The sequence below is a fragment of the Chaetura pelagica genome, unplaced genomic scaffold, assembly GCF_000747805.2.
Source record: "Chaetura pelagica isolate M959 unplaced genomic scaffold, ChaPel_1.0 scaffold638, whole genome shotgun sequence".
NCBI classification, from domain to species: Eukaryota; Metazoa; Chordata; class Aves; order Apodiformes; family Apodidae; genus Chaetura; species Chaetura pelagica.
In genome coordinates this window covers 935,869-957,043 of record NW_009954298.1, presented here as the reverse complement: position 1 = coordinate 957,043, position 21,175 = coordinate 935,869, and the positions used below count along the sequence as shown (strand labels likewise).

The window sequence follows — 21,175 nt, the reverse complement described above, 5'->3', positions numbered from 1 at the left end:
TCTTCTAGGATAGCTGGCAGGTTCTCCTTACCTGAAGCTGTTAACACCTGTTACAAGTACTTGACTGTTACTGGAGTAAGGACAACAGCCCCTGCTTCTAACACTGTAGTTACCTGGTGCAAATGCCAGTGTCCAGTTGCTGGGTGCATGCAGGGGTGGGCCCAGTGCATGTGCACTGGGAAAGGAAGAGGGAGTTGCCCAGTTTAATGGTTTCCTTAATCTCAAGGGTACAGAAAACACTCTCCCTTTTGTAATCTTCACCAAGTTAGGATTGTACTACTTACAGGCTAGTAGTTTTAGATAACTTTTTTGCTTCAACCACTTCTGTACTTGTACTCCACTCTAATGATATTTAGGTACCTGGTGTCCCCAGCCTATCCTGTCTGCAGCTCAGAAGCAGCTGTAGGATCTCTGCTTTCTCCTAGCCTGTTGGCAATAGAGTCAGAAAACAAGGTTAACTAAATCACATTTCAGCTTTATTATAAAATTATAAACCAAACTTCTGTACCAAAACTAGTAAGTTTAACCATCATAGTACCCAGAGGATTTAACAGAGAAGAACATGCCACTTCAAGTAGAATATTAACTTTAAAAATATTTAAACTATGTACAGTGCACATAAAGCACATAAATATTTCCATTTACTTTATTAGTTCTGATGATTATATTCTTTTGGATCATTAATAAGTTTCCTCCAGATTGTTATTTTTCTTTAAAGACAATCAAATCCATAGCAGAGAATCCTTTTTTCTTTTGCAAGAAAAACACTGTAGTCAGGAAAAAAAAAAAAAGTCCTCCCTTCAGAAAGCACATTTCAGAGACATATGGTGGGTATATCTTCTCATTTCTAATGTTTCAGGCATTGATCTATCCTGATGTATCTGCTGTAGGAAATAAGCCTACTCTCTACAGCTGTCCACAGGGGAATACTCTTCTTCCTGCTAAATTCCCCCAGCCCTGAGTTTATTGGAAAATATGACATGAATTTTCACAGTGAATCTGCTAAATGAGGCTGTTCAACACTTTATATGTTTATTCCTGTTCCTCTTAAAGAGGCCCCTGTGAACCACTTGAAGAGTAAATACACTCACTGCTCACCTGCAATATTATTTTTAAGATGATGCATGGAATTGTACCAGTGCTCCTCTCCTGCTGGGAGCTGTTCAACCCTAAGTCAACAGATAGAGAACAACTTGAACAAGGGAAGAGGTAAAACTCAATTTCTAGTTCAATAAACCTCAGCAGCTGTTGCATTTTTTGTGGAGTTCAGTGATGCCCTCAGCAGTGCAGAGGTTCTGCCTCCCAAATGACAGATCTCCTCACCTGAAGTTCTTTACTGATTCCAACTTGCAGAGCACAACCCTCCACTCCCCACTTGGGAAGCAGGTGCTACTCAGGCAATGTTCCATGGGAAAGGTGGCAAATTTCATTTGCTGTTAACATGTTACCACTTCTTGCAAAAGCAGATGGCTCTGGTGATCATTTCTGTAACCACTTCCAGAAGCTTAAGTGGACACTTGTTTATGCAGTTCCCTGCTGGCAGCCACCCTCAAAGGGAAAAGCTAGACAGGAAAATGCTGCAGCAGAAGGAGCTTCACAAATGACTTGAAAAGAGAATACAATCCCATGCTGGCTGAAAACTTAAGGCATCAAGATTTGCAAAGTAGCTGGTACCAGGCAACTGCACGGACTGCCTGCAGGGCACAGAGGGAAAAACATGGCAGTTCCCATTTCTCTAGCAAGGCTTCCAGCCGAGCAGAGCAGGAAGGGCTTGCAGGGGTCACTGATCAGACCACAGAATCCCCTGTCCACCCTCAAGGCAGAAAGAGTACAAAATAAATTGCTTTTGATGCAGTCCTGTTACTTTCAGGCTGCTTAAGATTGAGCAGAGGAGAGAATGAGGGGGAAGCTGCTTAGCAAACAGAGGCACCTAGAGCGATGATCACTCATCTTACTGATCCACGGGAGACAAAGTTTGCTTTTGTTCATGCCTCCCCTCTGAAAAGTGTCACCTGTACTTAGGTGTGATTGTGTAGCAAGGGAATCCTTGGTACTTGAGCTGTATTTCCACACTGAACCCTCAACAGCCTCAAGCCTGAGCTGTGCAGCTCCATGATGGAATGAAGTCAGCCCAGCTGTAAAACTGCTGGTGTTTGCTGTAAGGCAGCCTGGCAAGTCCAGGGAGTCAGTAGTGGCCAAACCAGACCTCTCCCTTTCCCTGGCACGTAAACACACCACCACCCCCCAAGGTAAGGCTGTGTCTCAGTCTCACTCCCCTTACATTTTTCAACAGTACAAAGTCCATCTGCAAATAAAATTATACATTTTTCCACAATTGCACTAGGCTAGAATTGTGCTGTTTTGAACACAGAAATCAGAGGCAGTCTGCCTGTCCTGCAAGCATAAGAAATTAACATTAAATAATATATTTTTAAACATTAACAAGCACAAAACAATTTTAACCTTGGAAATAAAAGTTGATGATGAGTTTATAGCCTAAGAAGAAAAACAAAAGCCACTTTTTGAGACTCCAGTCCACTTATTATTCAGGGAAAAAGCCTCTTCGAGGTGGAAAGCCAAGCATCCATCTATCCCAAACACTAGTGGATCAAGTTACCCTAGAGTGTAGGTTGTCAATGGTTTCTGTGTCTGCTGCTGGCAATGAGCTCCCAGGAGTCCAGGCACTGTGGTGTAAAGCACTATTGTGGGAAGAGCAGAGCCAGGCACAGCTTGAGCAAGAATGATTTTCCCCAGGCTTCATCCTTCCCTCACTTCCAGCGGGGTCCATGTGCTAATCTCTGACCTAACTATTTGTAGGGATTGTGCCTCCAAGATCAGGTGAGGCTTTAGGGCAGCAGCAGTCCCAGTCCTCAGCACACTTAGGACTTGAAGACGTGGACAGCCCGGATCACGTACTGCCGGCAGATGGGGCACTCGCTCATCCGCTTCCCGCACTTGGTGCAAGTGACCATGTGGCCACACTCCAGCAGGACACAGTCGATGGGGGCGTCCATGCAGATTTTGCAGAGGTTGTCCTCTGTGCCAGGGAGCCCAGCACCACCTGAGGAAATGAGAGACCATGGTTTGCATGAGACAAAGACAGATAGGCTGGATTTGTGCAGTCGGTGAGTTGGCTTTATCAAAGGGCTTCCTCCCTCCATGTTCTCTTGCACACTGAAGGACTGAAAGCAGTTCCTCCTGCCTCTACACTAGTGTGGATGCATCTGCTTCACCAGCCAGCAGGGAGCAGAAAGTTGTGCCCTTCACACTTTTCTGTGCAATGAAAACAGAAACACGACTGGGATTCTTAGCAATGAGGTGAATGGAACAACATGAAGAAATGTCACTTACCAGTTTGATCGTCGGTGTCAGAAACTGCAAAACAAGAAGAGAAAGTTATTTTGGTGACAATAACAAAAGCTGGGGAAAAATTACTAAAGTAGTATTACTAAACAGGAGAGAAAAGCCTGGAAGGGAGGTAACTAAACCAAAACTGCTTTTTGCTGCTGCCCATGCAGAGGTTCAAGCTCATTATCCCAGGACAGGTTGTTCAGCTGGTCAGAAACTTTCTTTTCTGAGCTTATACAACAGCAAATGCTGCACAAAGATAAGCAACTATCTAAAGTGAGGTCTCCATTTTTAAGACAGCCTTGGAATTTATGCAGTGTCTGGCTTCCTAAAACTACACTTTCAGCAGCCCTTTGTGCCAGTTTCTTTGGTGTTGCACAATCTCACTAATACTGTTGAGCACAGCATGGCACATGTTTGCCAAGCTTCTCACCTAGATGTTGAAGGTCTTTCTCTTTATACAGACGAGTCACCCTCTCCAGCAGCTCCCACTTCTCACAGCAGCCCTTGTAGTTGACAAAGTTGCGGGCGAGAATCTCCTTCAGCTGCCGCACCGAGAGCGCGTTGATGTCCCCGATGCTGGTCAGGTCAGACAGGGAAGCCTTCCTCCCCTGCACCAGGTTATCTTCTGAGTCAGTAGACTGAGAGGGAGCAAAGATGGAATCAGTTTTGCCCTCAACACCAAGCACTACAACTTAAATCAACTTTCAACATGTGCACTAGCAGGAATTCACGTTTGGATGCACATGGAACTGATCACTCTGGGCATTCCTCCATCTAACAGAAACCCAAGTCCTAGGATGGAAAGAAATAAATTATTTGTATTATTATGGTGTCCAGGTGACACCAATTATTTCCATATGTGGAGGACAAGGTGGTGACAAAGGGGTTGGTTGGTTCTGCCAGCAGTCAGCCTGAATTACTGTTCTAATTACTTTAATACAGCAATCCATTACTGAATGACAGCCACACCCCTCTGCAGCCATGATTCCGTGGTGTCAAATATGGCCTAAAAACCCTGGTATTCCTTGTCATCTGATTCACACAAACCTGTGTCTCCTCCTCTGTTGGTGCTTCTGCTGCATCCTCAACTCCTGTCAGACTGACTTGGCTTGCAGACATGTAACCATTTGCCTAGAAGAGGAAATAAAGCTTTCACCAACAGCCTACTGCAGTGTGTCCAGAGGGAAAGAAGCTCAGTAGTTCAGCAGAACTGCAAACCCTGCCCGCTGGGAGGATGAACACAGCACAAGGCAAAAGCAAAGTGCAAGGACAGAAGGCATTTCCTATGCAGCACCTACAAAAACAAATGAACTTCAAACAAGTAAAACCTTCGGAAACTGAAGCACACCATCTGACCCTAAAAAGCCCCACTTTACTTAAACCCTGATCGTGTACTTGTGCAGTGAGATCCCACAGGATGTTCCTGTGAGGCTGGATAAGGAGACCAAATTTATACACAAACACACACACATCTATGCAGTCCTTCCCTGAAGCGTTGCAGGGGAGCCCGGGGTGATGGCCCAGGTCTGCTGGCACAGCAGCAGGTCATCTTCACAGTAACCGTGCAGAAACACCTCCTCAGGTGGGTTCTAGACTGGACACTAAGTGAAGGACCAGCAGCAGCAAAGCTGGAGAACGAGAAGAGGCAGTTGCTTCGAGCAGGCACCAAACTGCAAGGAACTACAGCGCGTCTCCAGCTGCCCTGCCCTCAGCAGCTGCCGTTGCCCCTGGTTCCCACCGACAGAGGGGGCTGCAACCCACTTTCCTTAGCTAAGTGGGGACTCGTTCATACTCACAAAGCGAAACAACAATGATGAAAGAACCCAAACTGTAGCAGGATCTCATGCAAGTGGCTGCAAGAAGCTGGAATGTACCAAGGGGCAGTACGGGAAGGCAACTGAGCTGAATTTGCTGGTAAAAATCGGGACAGCAACAACCAGAAAACCAGAGAATGAAAAGGCCCTTTAACAATTTGTAAAAAACGTCCTCCCAGGAAAGCTCTTTTGTACCAGATATATCCACTGAGGAAGGAGAAGGTGCACACCTTCACAGCTCAGGTCCACAGGGAACTAAATACACCTATATTATAATAGGTCCCAGTAACAGGACTGGGAGCAGATGTTAAAAACCAAGTAAACTTCCCGAACCAGACAGCAGAAAGACAAATAAAGCAAAGTCAATAACAAACAATTAGGCTCAAATGCCCCTGACAAGGTTTGTCAGAACTGCTGGGTTCATCATAAACTGAAAACTAACAATAGACTTGGATTCTGTCTTCTATTCATCTTGGTGCAGGAGATATCCAAAACCTTGCCCATCTCACAACTTTCCAATCCAAGACTGCTTTAAACTGTGCTTGCAGTCTTGCACACAATTCAAGAACAGTAATAACCATTTCATCTAACATCTCCATAAAACTTCCAGGAAGTTGTCAACATGTGCACACAAAACAGAACTGTGCACCAACAGAGACACCAGGAACCAAAGGGACCAGTCACAGGACTATCTCGTGGCAGTGGCACATGTGGACCAAAGTACCAGAGACAACACATCTCAACAGAGTGATGCTGGGCTCAGAGAGAGTGTACAGTGCCCTCAGCACTGCCCACCAAATTAAATGCTACTCATGCAAAAAGGGAATGGCACATCAGAGTTGGTGCAGCAGCAACACAGTGCAAACTAACTCCTCTTGCTTTCCTAATGATCCTGTAGGAAAGTCAGGTCCTCACTTCAAAATCTGAGGAGCTTGTATAAAATGCATCTGAAGTATTCTGTCATCTGTTCTGAGCAGAACATCTTTTAACATCAAAAATGTTTGCGTATTATCTACTTGCAAAAGCTCATGCAAAATCTTAGTTAATCCAAACCCAGAGATGAACGAGTTTGCAAAAGATGCTTCTGGCTAGAGCCTCCTACCTGTTGATGTTCCTGAGTTAGTGAACTTGAGATGGGATCTGCAGATGTGGGAGACACATCATGTGAGGTAGGAGATGCTGTGCTGGGTGGTGGGAGAATCACAAAGTCTTGCTGTCCAGAGGCACTAGTATTAAGTGGGTTTGTTCTTATCTGATCTTCCTGGGTAATCACAGGCTGCTGGCCAAGAATCAGAAATACCAGGTCCTCCTTTTCACGACACAACTCTGTGGAAATCTCACGGAGCGCCAGATAGTCTCGCAGATCCTTCACCTTCATCTTGATCAGCTCTTCCCGCTGGAAAGCTGTGGCACGGACACGCTGGCAGAGATGGCAGAGAAGGGGACCTCCTTCAGGCTGGTTTGAGCAGGAGGTACAGAAGGTCTTTTTACAGTCCAAACAGATGTGCTGGCAAAGAGAAGGGAAGAGAATCAAACCAATCCAAGCCTCTGTTAAAGCACACAAAACCTTCTCAGTTATGAAGAAGTGCCAAGTATGTCAGTCATGTTCCCAGATCAGGAAGAGGATTGATCCCCTGAGCAGGTCACTAGATTCTTAGCTTAGAAAAGCACTATTTATGCTCCATTTACTCAGAATGCAGTACTATATTCTTAAACAATCCCCTCAAATGACAGGACCTTTCTGCACCTTATTCCAGACCTGCCCATCCAGTTTAAGGACAGGTGAAGTCAGGAGGTGTCCATCAGGCAGCAGACTTCCAGGTAAATGACAGTGAGCTGGGCACTGCTCTATGGAACCATGAAATACTGCTCTGTGCAGCAAGAAAGATCCAGCACTGGAGGGAACTACTTAAAAACATTTCTCTGTTTCATAAACATAAGACTTGCTACAAACAAATCCCCTCTCCTCCCTGCTTTTATTTTTTCCCTTCAATTTTCCCTCCAATTACTAAATAAATCTCTTTTTCACCATAAGAGGAAAATGAAACTTAAGCAGGGTTTACAGTGTCTGACAGACAACAAAAAATTCAGCATTTATTTATGCAGAAAAATAGACAGCTTATTTTGAAAATAATACACACCCTGTGTGCCAGCTAGGACAGAGAGAAAATGTTGGAAGTTTTGGAAAAATTAAGATCCAGATGTTGAAAAACTTTACAGAATAAATGCTGTTGTTCAATGTTTATATTTTTACTGGTCTGGTCAATAAGAGCTTGATTTTCAGAAGTTCAGAAGTGTCCAGAGCAGGGGAACAAATGCTCCACAGGGACAGAGAATAGGAAAATAACCCCATGGACACGGTCCTGCTCCCAACCACCCATCTCTGGCAGAGGAGCAGCCAGAAGAACTGAGAGGGGAAAAAACCCAAGAGGACAAATAACCCTGCTTTCCTCTGGTGGGGGGAAGCCTCCCCCATGCTCTGCTGACTGCCAGAGCAGCTCCAAAGGGAATCACTGCACGGCCAACGACCTTCTAGCTGGAAAAATCCCCACTGGAGCACTGACATGTCTAGAGGCCATGGAAGGGAGGACAGTACAAGGGCTGCATTTTCCATCACGGGTTTTGCAATTAACAGCAACTACATGAGTCTGCTTTAGTTATCAAATGCTAAGTTGGAGAAGTCAAAATAAAACCAGGCTTTTCTCTGGCTTATCAGTTCACCACTAGGATTCTTCTTCAGAGAAAAGAACTTCCCCAGCCTGTATCTAAGCATCAAGAATTTAACCATGTCCAGGAGCTGCTGGCCATGTCTGGGGATTCAGTAGCTTCTGTAGCTCCCAAGTGTTTGTTGAGCTCTGACTGAAAGAGCAATGACTGAAGGCAGCAGTCTCTTCAGAATTATTAGTTTCAAGTGTTGTTGTTAATTTAAGCCTGTTACTAAAAGGTCAGGCCACTTTTGAAGGATGTTTGCTAACTGGTAGTACAATTCCAGGACGGTCAAATAGCAGTGAAACATTTTAGAACAGAAGTGTGTCCAGGATGAAGCTGTTCCTGGCTGGCCAGTCTCCCAGAGATACCCGGATGGGGCTCTGATGCACTTGGCTCTTCTCTGCATGTGGGATAAAATGAAGAAATGCCAACAGTCAAGCTTTCACTACAGCTCCTGTTGTTCCACTCAGTCTTGCCAGGAGCTTTTCCTGTGAGTATCAAAAGAAAAGCATCTTCCTGAAAATGTCAACCAATTTAAGGCACTGAAATCAGAAAACAGGGGACGAAGGAATAACAATCTGAGCTAACCAAGAGCGCCTGCCAGAGCTTTCTGCCAGCAGAGAGGGAAACGAAGAGTGCTGCTTTAAAATAGAAAAGATTTTGCAGAATCAGTTTGCTGCAGAAAACCAAGATCAAAAAGTCATCTAAGAGAGGGAAAACAAAAAAACTCAACAGATTTTTTTTGCTATCTATCATGACTCAACTTTACATCCTTTAAAGATGCTCCAACAAGTTGTTTAAAACCATTTCATAAGAACATGCTCCATTCAAGTGCCTCCTGCCCTAATCCATTTAGTAGGAGTTATGGTATATGAGAATTAAAATACAATTAGGATAAAAGATCAAGTACTTAGGATACTATCTTTCTGCTTTGGGGGTTATTTTTTTGTATGTTTATTGGTTTTGATTTCTTTTAAGCAATCCAGGTTATCTTTATGGTCACAAACATGGAAGGAATCAATTTTTATCCATTGTATCTCAGTGTAACATTAACTGGACACCACAGTTCAAAGGTTCTGACTCTCAGGGGAGAGAATCCAGTTCTCTGTGCTCTTTTGTTCTGCAAGCAGAAGGCAGCAGCTCTGCCAAGACTGACCACTTCTCAGCTATGTGCCACCATGCACAGAAAAAAGATATGAGACAGACCAATTTATTAATTTAGCCCCCCAATTTAAAAGGGCTCTGGCCAAAATTCACTGTAATTTTTAAGTTCTCACATTATTGTTCAGTGACATGCTATATCAAAGGCACTTCTTAAGCACAGAGTTTGGACTCTGAAAAACTTTCCTCAATAAAGTATTTTTCAAGCAGCATTATAGGAACCACCGTAACCCAAACAATGTCCCAGACAGGCTTTACTTCTCATTAAAAATCTCATGGCAACAATTATTGTGACATCTGTATGCCCACAAATGAAGTTTACAAACAAAACAGAATGAACTAGGAGAGAGGCTGGAGTTTTTTGTTGCTGTTGTTTCATCAAGCTTTAGCTATTGAACACACACCCTCCAGAAACTTGCATGTTTGAGCTCAAACTTGAGTTTGAGCAACACTTTGGAAAAGAGATACATGGATTTTCCTTTACTGAAGGCACAAACAGATTGCTAAACTTCTTGTCACTTTTTTTTAAGGGCATGTTTTTAAGTGACAGATTAAAAACCTGATGCTGGAGTTAATGCTCCTGTACGTGATGACAGGCAGCTTGACTGGCTTCTTTTGGCGCCTGGGAAAGCCCAGTCTGCCCAAGGTTAACTACCACATTGCCAAGATCTTTAACTACATCTGCTAATTGGGAAAGAATGACTCAAGACAGAGCAAAGACAAGCTGTCTTCTTCCATATGGTGTGTCCTCAAACCAGAGCCCTCTAATGCTCACCCATGGCTCATCAAATCAGCTCTCAGTAATTAATGGCAGGCAGCTGGCGCACTGCAACCGAACTGAACACTCCCTCAGCCAGCAGTGCCAGAGAAGCAGTTTGGGACTCACCTTCCTAGAGGAGCTGTTGAAGTGCACCCCACAGGCCTTACAGCTCTGCTCGGGAGCGGTGGGAGAGGGGTAGGAGCTGAACCCAGGGTTGGAATAGGCCTGGGCTCGGGCTCCCTGTGGCGGTGGCTCCTCAGCCGAGCTGTCCAGACAGAACCAATTGCAGCAGCTTGCCCACATAGTCTCTGAGAGTGGGAAAGAGCTGTGTTAGGAATAACATGGGAAATAACATGTCCAGCTACACTGAGAACCAAGCAGAACACACATATTGGAATTTCCCACCAGCAATTCATTCTGACAGTCTGGAGGTTCTGATCCTTCCCCTCACTTACAAGCCCATGCAAAACCTACACTCTTAGACCAGCACCCTGCACCTTTGGTGAGAAAGAAGAAATCAAGTCCAGGAGAGTTATTACTGGAATAAGGAATTAGTGAAGGGATAACAAAAAAGATAAATTCTGTGTTCCAGCTGGCTGTAGGAGACCCTGAGATCAAGGCTGCTGTAATGGGCTGTCTCAATTCCACGTAAGCTGTAACGCAGACTTTGGGTTTGGTGCATCAGGAGAAGCAACAGAAGCTCAAATTTTGTCTCATACACTATTTAAATAAAATCAGCAAGATCATAGATGGCTGTTCTTCAGTTTTATTCTATCTGTCTGCAGATTTACAGCTACAAACCTAAAAATACAAGGACAGTGGAGCCACTTATTCAACATCTATCAGTTCTTCACTGAATTTGCAGCATCGTGGGGCTAAATGGTCACACAGCAAGTACATGTCTCAGCAAAAAATCAAATAGCAGCTTTGGGTAACTAACAGGAAAACATCTAAGATAAAATCACTTGTTTGGTTTGGGGTTTTTTGCAAGAAAAATAATTAGAGGTATAAATACACACACACTTACCTAAAATTCTAACAGTTCAGTGCAAAATGCACAGGTTTGGAGTCCTCTGAGATCACCCCTGAATCAGTGCTCCAGACACACACACTGCCCTGAGCTTGCACTTGGGAGTTTATAAAAAAATCTGAGTACACCTGGGCACTCACCTTCCAGAGCATGCACCATGTGTCATATCCCTGGCAAACAGAACATAAATTGCCTGCTGTGCTTTTCTGCATCCCTGCTGTAGTTCCAGGACTAGGTTTCTTTTGTGTCTTAAAAAAAATCAGGTCCATCACAGTTTTCAGCAACTGCCCAATTTTATAGACCCCTGGAAATAAAAAACCTCTCAGCTACACAGCCTATTCATTTACTTCCCCTCAGTAAGTGTTGCTACTGGAAAACCCCAGATTCCCAAGGGAAGGGGGCTGGTGTGAGTCCTGAAGGTTGTTTGGTACAACACACCAACACATTCTTCTGTTGGTTTTTGGTTCAGGGGATTTGAAGCTATGTTGAGTCTTTTGGGTTGATGCACTTGAACTGGGAAGCTTTTGCAGCTTGGTGCAGTTCCAGCCTCTGTAGCTTTAGTGGCATCTTTAATCCTTTCCAAATGGAGCTGAATTGGGCTCATCAATGTCCCTGCTGTCACTGCAAGGGCCATGTCCCTTTCAGAGCTCACAATGGGCAGCTCACCAGTGACCCTGCCCTGCAGGCTCAGCAGATTTTCATGTTTGAGTGAAAATCTACAGATTCACTGTATGATAAACAACGTGTAGTGTAGCTGACATGCACAATATGCTGTAAATTGCATTAAACTACCAACTAGAACTCTAATAACTGACTAGTAGAAGCAGAAAGGAGCACAGCTGGCTGCTGGAAGGGTGGGGTGGCCAAAGGCAAAGCAGACACAGGGGTCACAAGTATTACATACAAATGTCTGTGACATCAAAGACATCAGGTGCTGACTCTCAAACACCGAAAATCCCAACAGTAAAGCGGCATCACCACGCTCCCCATGCCCTGCCTCACCGAGTGCTGACATGGAATTTTGGAGGTACCTCGACCATCCTCCTCCCATGTAATTTGGAGCTATTCTCAGGCATAAAAAGCAAGGTGCCAGGTGTCCCCAGCAGCTTTGGAGAGCAAGATACCTTGGCAGGAAACTGTGATTTGCACAGAAAATACCCAGGATAAGAGCTTTGATCCATGTAATATCCCCGTGTACAAAACCTGGTGTCAGAAAACAATAACCTTAACCGCAGTTATTATTTATAAGCACAAACAAGAATCAATGAAAACCAGTCAAGTTCTTCCTGGCACAGGGATCTGAAGCCTGAGGCTGGCAGTGGCACAACTGGAGAGTCTGTGTCCAACACGAAGCTTCACGTCCCTGTGCTCATCCTGCCTGGGCAGGGGTCACTGTCCCTTGATAAGTACATGGAGAGCAGTGTTCCATGAACAAAAGTAATGTGTCATCCATCTGCATTAGCTCTGCACTGCAAACAAAACACATACTTTTGGTATTATCCATTTTAAAAAAAATAAATTACTCTTTCTTTCTGCACATAAATTTTCAAGCAATTAGAATTTAACACATCCTTTCTATTGCAAAAGTCCTAAATTGCTATTTTAAACTATTCTGTTTGGAGGTTTAATTTGTTCCTAGGAATTGCAAATCTAAATGTGAAAGCTGCCCAGTGAAACCAGTATTAATGACCTCCACAGCCATGGAGATCTATGTCCACAGTCAGCTAGTTCTCTTCCTGTTTCAAGGATCCCTGAGAACTGAAGGCTACCCATGATAACAGAGCACATAAATGCCACTGCCTGCCCCAAAAACTCAGCTTTCCTAAAAAAGACACCCTCTAATGCACTCTGGAACATCGCAACATGTCAAACACTGGGACAAAAAAAAACACAAACCAGGATAAAATACAACAGAACTCAGCATTCAGCTGAGTTGTAGCTGTGTCGAATTGCCAGGTAATTAACAGACTATCACAAGGCTAAGATGTTACTTCAGAAGAACCTTAATCCTGCTTATCTACAAAAGCATGGAAAGGAATTGTCCATAAACAAGCAACTGAAAACCAGGACTGTCCTCTGATCTGTAACATTTTTCCAAAGGTAACTCCCATCTTCAAGAGAATGGCTTTGGGAAACCGAGCTCAGCAGGGGAGTCCTGGCAGCCAAACAGGGGCTGCCCTGAATCCTGCTGCAGGTTTTGCCTGGAGCACCTGGAAGAGCAAAGGGAAAAGGAGCTTCACCATGGGCGGGGATGCAGGATCACACAGTCTGCCCTCGACCTACAAACACATCCACCCACAAGGCAATCATCATGCTGGGCTTGTTTTTGGGGAGGGGGATTGTTTTCTCTTCTTTCTCCAATCTCTTTAAGGAAAAGCCAGAAGAAATTACAAACATTGCAGGAGACAGGTGGTTGCTTGCCATGGTCTCTGGGCAGAGATGTGCTAGCACTCCATCATGCTCTGCTGGGGTTTTTCAGTTCGAAGCTGTAAATACCACGACTGATTTTAAATAGAAGAGAGAAGTTAATTTCACCAACTGTTCAATAACATCTTCTATGGCTTATGTTTGAATATAAAAGTTCCCTTTATCTGCCTAGGAGTGCAAACAATCAAGGACTAAAACAAGTAAAAGGAACATCTCTTAGAATCACTGAGCTTTGGGTTCTGTGTAATTAACTTCTCAATAACTGTGTTTGGCTTCTCCTTTTAGTGACTGCTCAGGAATTTGGGAGCTGGAATGCAGCAGCCCCAACGAGGCACTTGAGTTAAGGGATCAAAAGGAACTGAGCTCCCAAAGCAGCAGATTTTGCTCCCACAAGAGGAGAAACCACAGCATCATGTTCTCGTCCTGCTGAGAGGCCTTCAACCACTGGAACACCAGGGCTGGTGACCCTTGAGGCTACTGTGAACAGAGGAGGGTGCCAAAAAGGGAGGGAGATGCAGGACAGTGCAGCTTTGCTAGGGCATGCTTTCTGCACTCATGTTTGCTCATTAACTCAGCAGCTGCCCTTGTACCTCCTCATTTAGAGGTTCACCACAATGAGCTGCTTTTCTCTGAGCTCTCTGAACTGCCCGGCTTCTCTTTCCACCTCCTTCACTAAGGGGTCATCCTCTGTGTCTACTTTCTTGCTGTCTTTCAGAACCTCCCTAAGATCCAGAATTGCCTTCTCCCGTTTCTCCATCTTCCATGAGACAGCTGCAAAGTGTCTCAATCTTCTCTCTCCCACTTCCCCAGTCTTTGCCAAGCACTGGTTAACTGCCAAGCTGCAGACTCCAGTAACACCAGTCCTTCCCTCCTCAACAGCAAAGCCTCATTCACTGGTGAAACACAACTTTGAGGGCAATACACCAAGACTGGGATTAATGCTACTCTCAAAGGAAGTAGCTTCTGCCACATTTAGTAGCTTGAAGATCACTGAAATCTATTCAGAAAGCCAGCACATGGCAGTGTGCCTTTAAATATTGATGTCTTGCTAAAGTATATTTCAAATTATTGTTTTTGCATTACTAGTCCATGCTGTACCCCCTGCAAAATTAATCAGAACTCATTTTCATTAATGCTGTTTTGCAATTATTTAAGAATTTAATGAGTTAACCCTCTTGGTTCCTCAATAAGTGCATTACACAGTTCATTTTTACAATTTACTTAGTAAGTAAATCTGCTCTGATAAGAAATGCTTTACTAAAATTAGTTTCACTAATAACCTACCACTTACAAACTGAATTCACAGCATGCTTGGTAAAAAATTAGCATTCGCTTGGTAACAGAGCTATCAAATCATCTGCTCAAATGACATTTCTGCATGAAGTATTTTTATCAGCCCGTGTCAGTGGCAACATGGACCTGAATTATGATAAATGGGAGCAACCATATGCTGGGACAGGTGGAAAAGTCAGCAGATGAGCCATTCCCAGGAAGCACAAGAGAAGGGGGCAGGTCTCCAGTCTGAGGAGGACATTTGCAAAGGTGGTATCTTAACCAGTACAAAGCATAACAAAATGAGGAGTGGAGACCTGCCCTGGCTGGTCACAAAGCACATTAATCTAATTTGCTTCGTCCAACAACTGGATTCAACACAAGATTTTTACCTGGGGATAGAAAAAAAATGTGGTTTTGAGTAAAGGTACTAGTTCACGTGTGTCTAACATGACAACATGCACATCTGAAAAAAAATACCTAACTAAGGATCAGCACAGCTAGAAACATGAGCATTGGGAGGGAAGAGAGACTGAAATTTTGCTATGGAGGGAGGAGAGACTTTTTCCATTTTGTTCTGTGCCTCCAAAATGTCTGGACACACCTCACATCTCAAATCCTCTAAGTATGCAATACCAACAGACTTTACAAAGACAAATTTGCCGGCTCACCAGTCTGATCAGCAGCTCTGACAGCCTGCCCTGTTCCAGGTGACCAGCTTCAGAGGCAGATAGCAGAGCTCTCAGGTCAAGCTGCAGTGAGCACAGTCAGAGCCAGGTGTCCAGGTTAGCTCCTGTAGTGTCTTGGTCAGGCTTCTGTGCACCCAGCAGTAGCTGCACTGTCGAGCCCATCAGGGCTAGCAGCTGAGCAGTCTCCACACTCACATCCACTGGCTGCTTCCCATGGACCTGGCAGGCTGGCACAGGCAGTGCCTGTGCCCGGGTGCTCTCTAGACCTTCCCTGTGGGATGTGGGCTGCACGCGGCTGGTGGTTCCGCTGGTGCCTGCTGGTAATAATTCATCTTCAGACCCTACTTCACACAGCACAATACAGCTACACCCGTGCTCCCCTACCTCTGAGCTGCTCTCAACAGCTTCTGCGTGTGGGCACCGGGTGACTCAGAAGGCAGGAGACACAGCACATCCCAAGGTGTCCAGTGGGAGCTGGGTCACGGAGCGTGGACACGCCTGGACCCGGCACCATGCGCGGCTGCTCCCAGAGCCAGCCCAGAGGAAGAGACCTTGGCTGTGCCCCAGCATTTTAATCAAGGAAGTGACATCCATTTACCACCGAGCAGAGTCAACAGCAGAGCCCGCCAGGGCAGGGTGCAGAGCAACACGGGGAGAAGCTGGAACAGGGCCAGAGCAGCTCAGCACAGGCAGCACACACAGCTCGCCCAGCCGCCACCGCTCCCACCACTGCTGATTCCCAGAGAAGTACCAAAGGTGACTTCCTAGTTATGAGGTACAGAGGAAGCCATCAAAGATCCTTTTATACTGCTATAACGTGGTTTACTTTGGAATAAATCATTTGCAAGGTAAGCCCTTGGAAAATACGCTTATTTGAGAGGAAAATTAGGAATTAGAGTCCTCAAATGCATTAAAAATATATATATACAGTGTGTATTCTAAGAACATTTTGCAGCTTTGCCAGTGTTTATCAGCATGCTCTGCTATGAGGCATTTGCACGCTCACAAGGCTTGATGGTGTTCTCCTTGTGAGAAGATTTACAGATAGACCTTCAGGGAAAGCACCTTTGCCCATCAGCAAATCCCACCAGTGCTGCTACAGGCACAAAGGATCTGCATTCAAGCATCTCTTCAAAACTAGAGAGCTGCAGTTTTCATTTTAAAATTGAGAAAATAGTTTTGGAAAGCTGTGTGATTCATAGAGCAGCACACGGGAAGCCAGTGCCAGAGGCTGAAACAGAAACCCTCTCACTTGACTCCCAGCCTCGCACCTGAATTGCAAACTCAACACTCACCCACTTCCTCTGCAGCACAAGAACCACCAAATGTTTTTTCCCAACTTCAACATGCAAAGTCTGGAAATCCTGTTTTCTTTTAGAAGGATCTAGGTACCTGGTGTGTGTATTATTTCAATATAAACTGTTTATTTTGACCCAAAATTGCACTTTATATATTGAAAAATATTTGGATAAGAAGTTTTTCTTGCTATTAACTGTAATTAGGTCTCTAGGCATGTGCCAAGATGGAAATTCAACAACAGCCTCTTCCTTTGTAAGTCAGTGACCTTGTTTCAGCAAGTTAATACAAAACAAAACAACATGATTAATGAAATCATGTGACTAGTTTTAGAAAATGATTTCTCCTACCCAGTCTATCTTAAATCCTTATCCCACACCTCTTCCCAGTGTGCTGGGACCTCACTCCCTTCTCCCTTCACTCTCCTGCTGCACTGAAAAGCAATTAACAAATCCAGAGCACTCTTTCACACTAGTATGGTATTCATCAGCAAGATTAAATTAAGTCAGCTGTAAAATGTAGCATGAACCAAGTCAGAAAGAGGAGAAAGCAGACTCTGGAGAAGTAAGATTCTGGAGCATTCTGTCCTGTTACCATTCTCACCTTCCTAGCATCCCATGTGGGTGTACTTGTTGGGCTGCCCTCTGTTCCACACACAAGTGGCAGTGAAGGTGGAAGCTCTGTCAAAACTTTAGCAATGAGCAGTCCAGGAATCCTCAACTATCCTAGACTACAGGGCAGCTGAATGGAAGAGAACAGGAAGCATCACCCTGCACAACTCCTCAAACTTATACAAACCCTTATCCTGGTCTATAGAAGCAGAGCAGGGACACAGAAAGCAGAAGGCACCTCACCACGAGTTGCAGCCATCTGCACCACAACTGCCTGTCCCTCCTGGTGCACCAAGTGCAGGGATCCAGAGAGATGGAGCAGCTGTTCCCAAACCAGAGATGGCTGTAAAGACAATCTGAAGTCTTGCAGTATTGTTCATGCAAGAGCTGAGCTTGTGTTGGAGATGGTACCATGTCAGCAGTTGGAATTACAGCGTTTGTCTTTCTCAGACACCCAAAATAAAGAGTGTTTGCTGATAAACTACAACACCACTTGGAAATCCTGTAAGTTACTTCTCATGTCAAGCTTTTGGTTTATTCTTTAAACAATAAACTTGTAGATTTTAATTATTTTATTTTTTTCCCAGCAATCAAAAGACAACCTCAAAACTCCTACACAAAGCCTACTCTTCTCCCACTCTTATTTCAAGAGCTGTTAGTAGAAAATTAACCTAGAACCCATGGAATTCACAGACGTGGAAAAGCACACACTCAGATGTGGCAGCAAAACTGCAGGCAACAAAGATTTGTGCAGACTGGGAGGCAACCTCTAACCTATTTAACTGTAGCCTGAAAAAAGACTGTTTTTATTTGGCTAGACTAAAAAAGATCTGAATGGATATAATGGAGGCACAGCATAACAAGTACAAACACTGCAGAGTCATTTCACAGCTATGCCTATTCCAAATTAATCTGAATTCAAATCCTAACTAGGTGCTGAAATAGAATAAAATGCAACTGCAAATCATCTCCTTCAGTAGATGTGTACAGAGAGCAGCACATGCATCTCAGTGTGAAAAGCTGTTCTCCCAAACTGCAGAAATACTTCTGAGTTTGTCAGCAATTAAAGAACAGGCCAGGAGATTGAACACAGCACTGAGAGGCAGCAAGTCTGAATCCTGCTTGTGCTATCAAGATAACAATAGATATTGAAATAAAGAGTCAGTTTATTTATGGCTTAGTCACCTCATCTGTGCACAAGGGAAAATACTCCACCTTCTTTTGAGATAAGTTAGCACAGGTGAAAGTTTGAGAGAGACTTTGAAATTACATTCTTAAAGCATTTCCATAAACACCAATCTCCCTCCAGTGCCAGTCTCCCATTATCTCTGCAGTGGCTGAAATTCCAAAGTGCTCCCACCCAGCCCTGCTTGAGAGCTTGAAAGCTGAAGTCCAGGCCTTGCCATCCAGGGCCTGCCAGAGGAACCAGCATGAACCACTCACGGCGCTCACAGGAGAGATGGGAACCATCCATTTCGAACCATCCACAGTGCTCTGGGCTCTATTCAAACATACACCAACAAACCAAACCACCACCTTGTCCTGCAGTTTTAGTTACCGACTTGAAGGGCAACATCCCTAGGAGATCCAGACACCAAGAAATACCAGGTAATGAAAGCTTCCCATGGCCTTTGAGAACCTGTAGCTTCCAGAGTCCCTCCCTTTGTCACTAAGAGGAAATTTCCCATATATGGCCCAAGCAGACTAGGGTCACATTTCAGTTCAGGGCTCCTGGCAAGCCCAAACATTCAGACATCATGAGTCAGTGCTCCAGAAATCATTTGGTTTGAGAAACCAATAAATCTGTTTCACTTTGTTTTTTTTAATTTGTCTTGAGCTTGCCAGGGGCAGAGGGTTTTTCAACCTCTGCAGCCCACAGGCACCATCACGTTTTCCTTTTGACTCTCATGTGACTGGGAGGAACACTTTTTTCCATTCTGGGTTTGTTTGCTCTGTAAAATGAGACAAGACTTTTTTATTAGACTAAATCTTGATATAGGTCATCATGAAAGAATCAACACACCAGCTATGGTGGAAGCTGGGCACAGGTACTGTGCTGTCCTGTACTTTCACACAGCCTTTAACAACAAAGAACACTTTTTAAAATAAAACTTCAAATTATCTTCACTTCTTTTCTCAAATACCAAACAAATATTGTTATCTGGCATCTCAGCACAAGCAGAGGTGACTTCTGTTGCTAAGAAGCTCCCTACAACACAATCTTTTCCACCCATAACCTTGTAACAACAACACGAACATCCTTCCATTTTGAGTTCTACATCTCTCAGTTCAGTAGTTCAGCAGAAACTGCCCCATTTTTTAGTACACACAAAAATCACATACCACATATTGCTATTTTAAAAAAAGACCTCAGCAAATGTCATTGAGCAATGACTTTCAGATTAGCAATGGGATAAACTAACATGGGACTATTGGGGCTGAGGATTCTTGCTTTCAGTTTCTTGCTCTGTTACAGCTGCTCAGTACATCTGGGCCACTTCAGTTTTCATATGTAAAATACAGGTAAGACCTCAGCAGGGAGTGGAATCAAGTTAATATTTCATTTCCTCGAAGCAGTACTGTATTCAGAACTCAGTACTGTCAGAGAACTATCACAGTTCACAGGAGAGGGACTTCTGGGAAGAAGTTTTTACAGCAAATGACACTCCTGCCCTTGGGCAGCACATCCCAACCCAGTCACACCAGAACGCATCAACATAACAAGGCCAAGACCAGATGATTTTGAGGCCAACTTTGTTTCACACAAGTGCAAAAGACCATGCAAGTCCAGTTAGGTTTTTGGTCATTTTTTTTTGTTGGAGTTTGTTTTAGCTCTTTCCCTGCTCACAGTGAAAATTATGGTAACATGCAGAACAAAACTTTGCTCAAAGTTTGTTTTTACTTCATGGGGCATTTTAACTTTAAAAACAGAGTCACTGACAACCGTGGCCTTATAAAAAAAGAATTCTTGGTACTTGAGAGAAGAACAACAACTGAAGGAGGCAGCATGCTATCAAATTGCTGTTTAGAAAAACACCTTGGATTTTAAATGTCAAATCTTTAGTGAATGTTGTAAAAAATCCTTTTTATTTATAAGTTCAAAGGTTTAATAAACATTTTTAGACTGTTTCCTCCATAACCAAGGATTAAAACTAAACAGCCAAGTATACAGTAATAGTTTATATCCTTTTCTTCAGATTTGTTTTTATAAGGGGATTTTTAGGGAATACTGCCACATATGAGAGATTTAATTTCAAGCTTGCATCTGTTATTCCAAGAACAGCAATGAAAGCCTTAGCTTGCATTATTAGGAGTCACACCCAGATATAAAGAAACAAGCTTCAGCCTCCATAACATCCCCCCAATTTACTGAGGTCCTCAGCAGAACAGCACTTGGAAAACCCTGACAAAGCCACAGGGCTCATTCCAAGAGGGATCATTTTACTGCACTGAGACAAAGTAAAGCCTTTCATGAACTAGGCCTGGGTCTGGCCCACATTCTGTTCTAGGGAAAGGCTTAGACCCAGCTGAACACGTTGTTTGGAAATGTGATACAAATGGCAGCAAAAGGTGAAGAGACTAAAATGGTGAAACTGCATTAAACACGCTACTCATTATCTCTAAAATATACACATTTTTTAAATCTTCAAATAGGTTTTCACCCACAGAGGAGTTCAGAGATGGTATCAGCACCACTGATGACTGTAAGTTGAGATGTCTCTAAGGCAGACAGCAGATACACAGAAATGTCACAAGTACTTTGCTCCTAAGTGTGTTACTTTGCTGTACACAAGTAGTCATTTACTGGTGCTTTGAATTCCAACTGCATTCTCCACGTGCATCTTGCAGGCATTACACACCAGCATGCAGCTCCAGCAGCAAGCTAAACAACGTATTTCAGTTCTTTTCAGGACTTTCTTGCTTCACTCAGAATGACACTCTTGATCCAGTTATTTTCATTACAAATTGGTGTATGACCTGTGGTCAAGTCAGAGAAGCAAGTCACAAGAAGCAAGAAGCGTAAGTAGCAGCAGGAACAGAAAGAACAAGAAGTT

At 43.9% G+C, this 21,175-nt stretch overlaps 1 protein-coding gene across 1 annotated transcript; it reads right to left on the bottom strand.

Annotated features, from left to right (window-relative positions):
* Positions 1-2,879: 2,879 nt before the first annotated feature.
* RFFL (ring finger and FYVE-like domain containing E3 ubiquitin protein ligase) lies at positions 2,880-10,098 on the bottom strand. The gene is made up of 6 exons (XM_010003809.1): positions 9,922-10,098; positions 6,268-6,672; positions 4,399-4,482; positions 3,782-3,989; positions 3,352-3,375; positions 2,880-3,061 (listed from the first exon to the last, which is right to left on the bottom strand). The coding sequence occupies exons 1-6, from the start codon at positions 10,096-10,098 to the stop codon at positions 2,880-2,882; spliced, it is 1,080 nt and encodes a 359-aa protein (XP_010002111.1).
* Between the last annotated feature and the right edge of the window lie 11,077 nt (positions 10,099-21,175).

Excerpts from the sequence above, each read along its gene's own strand:
- RFFL (XM_010003809.1), bottom strand. The coding sequence starts at position 10,098 with ATGTGGGCAAGCTGCTGCAATTGGTTCTGTCTGGACAGCTCGGCTGAG. Across the intron at positions 3,990-4,398 it reads CAACAGAGGAGGAGACACAG|TCTACTGACTCAGAAGATAA; the intron begins GTTTGTGTGAAT and ends GCTCCCTCTCAG. Across the intron at positions 3,376-3,781 it reads GAAAGACCTTCAACATCTAG|TTTCTGACACCGACGATCAA; the intron begins GTGAGAAGCTTG and ends CTTGTTTTGCAG.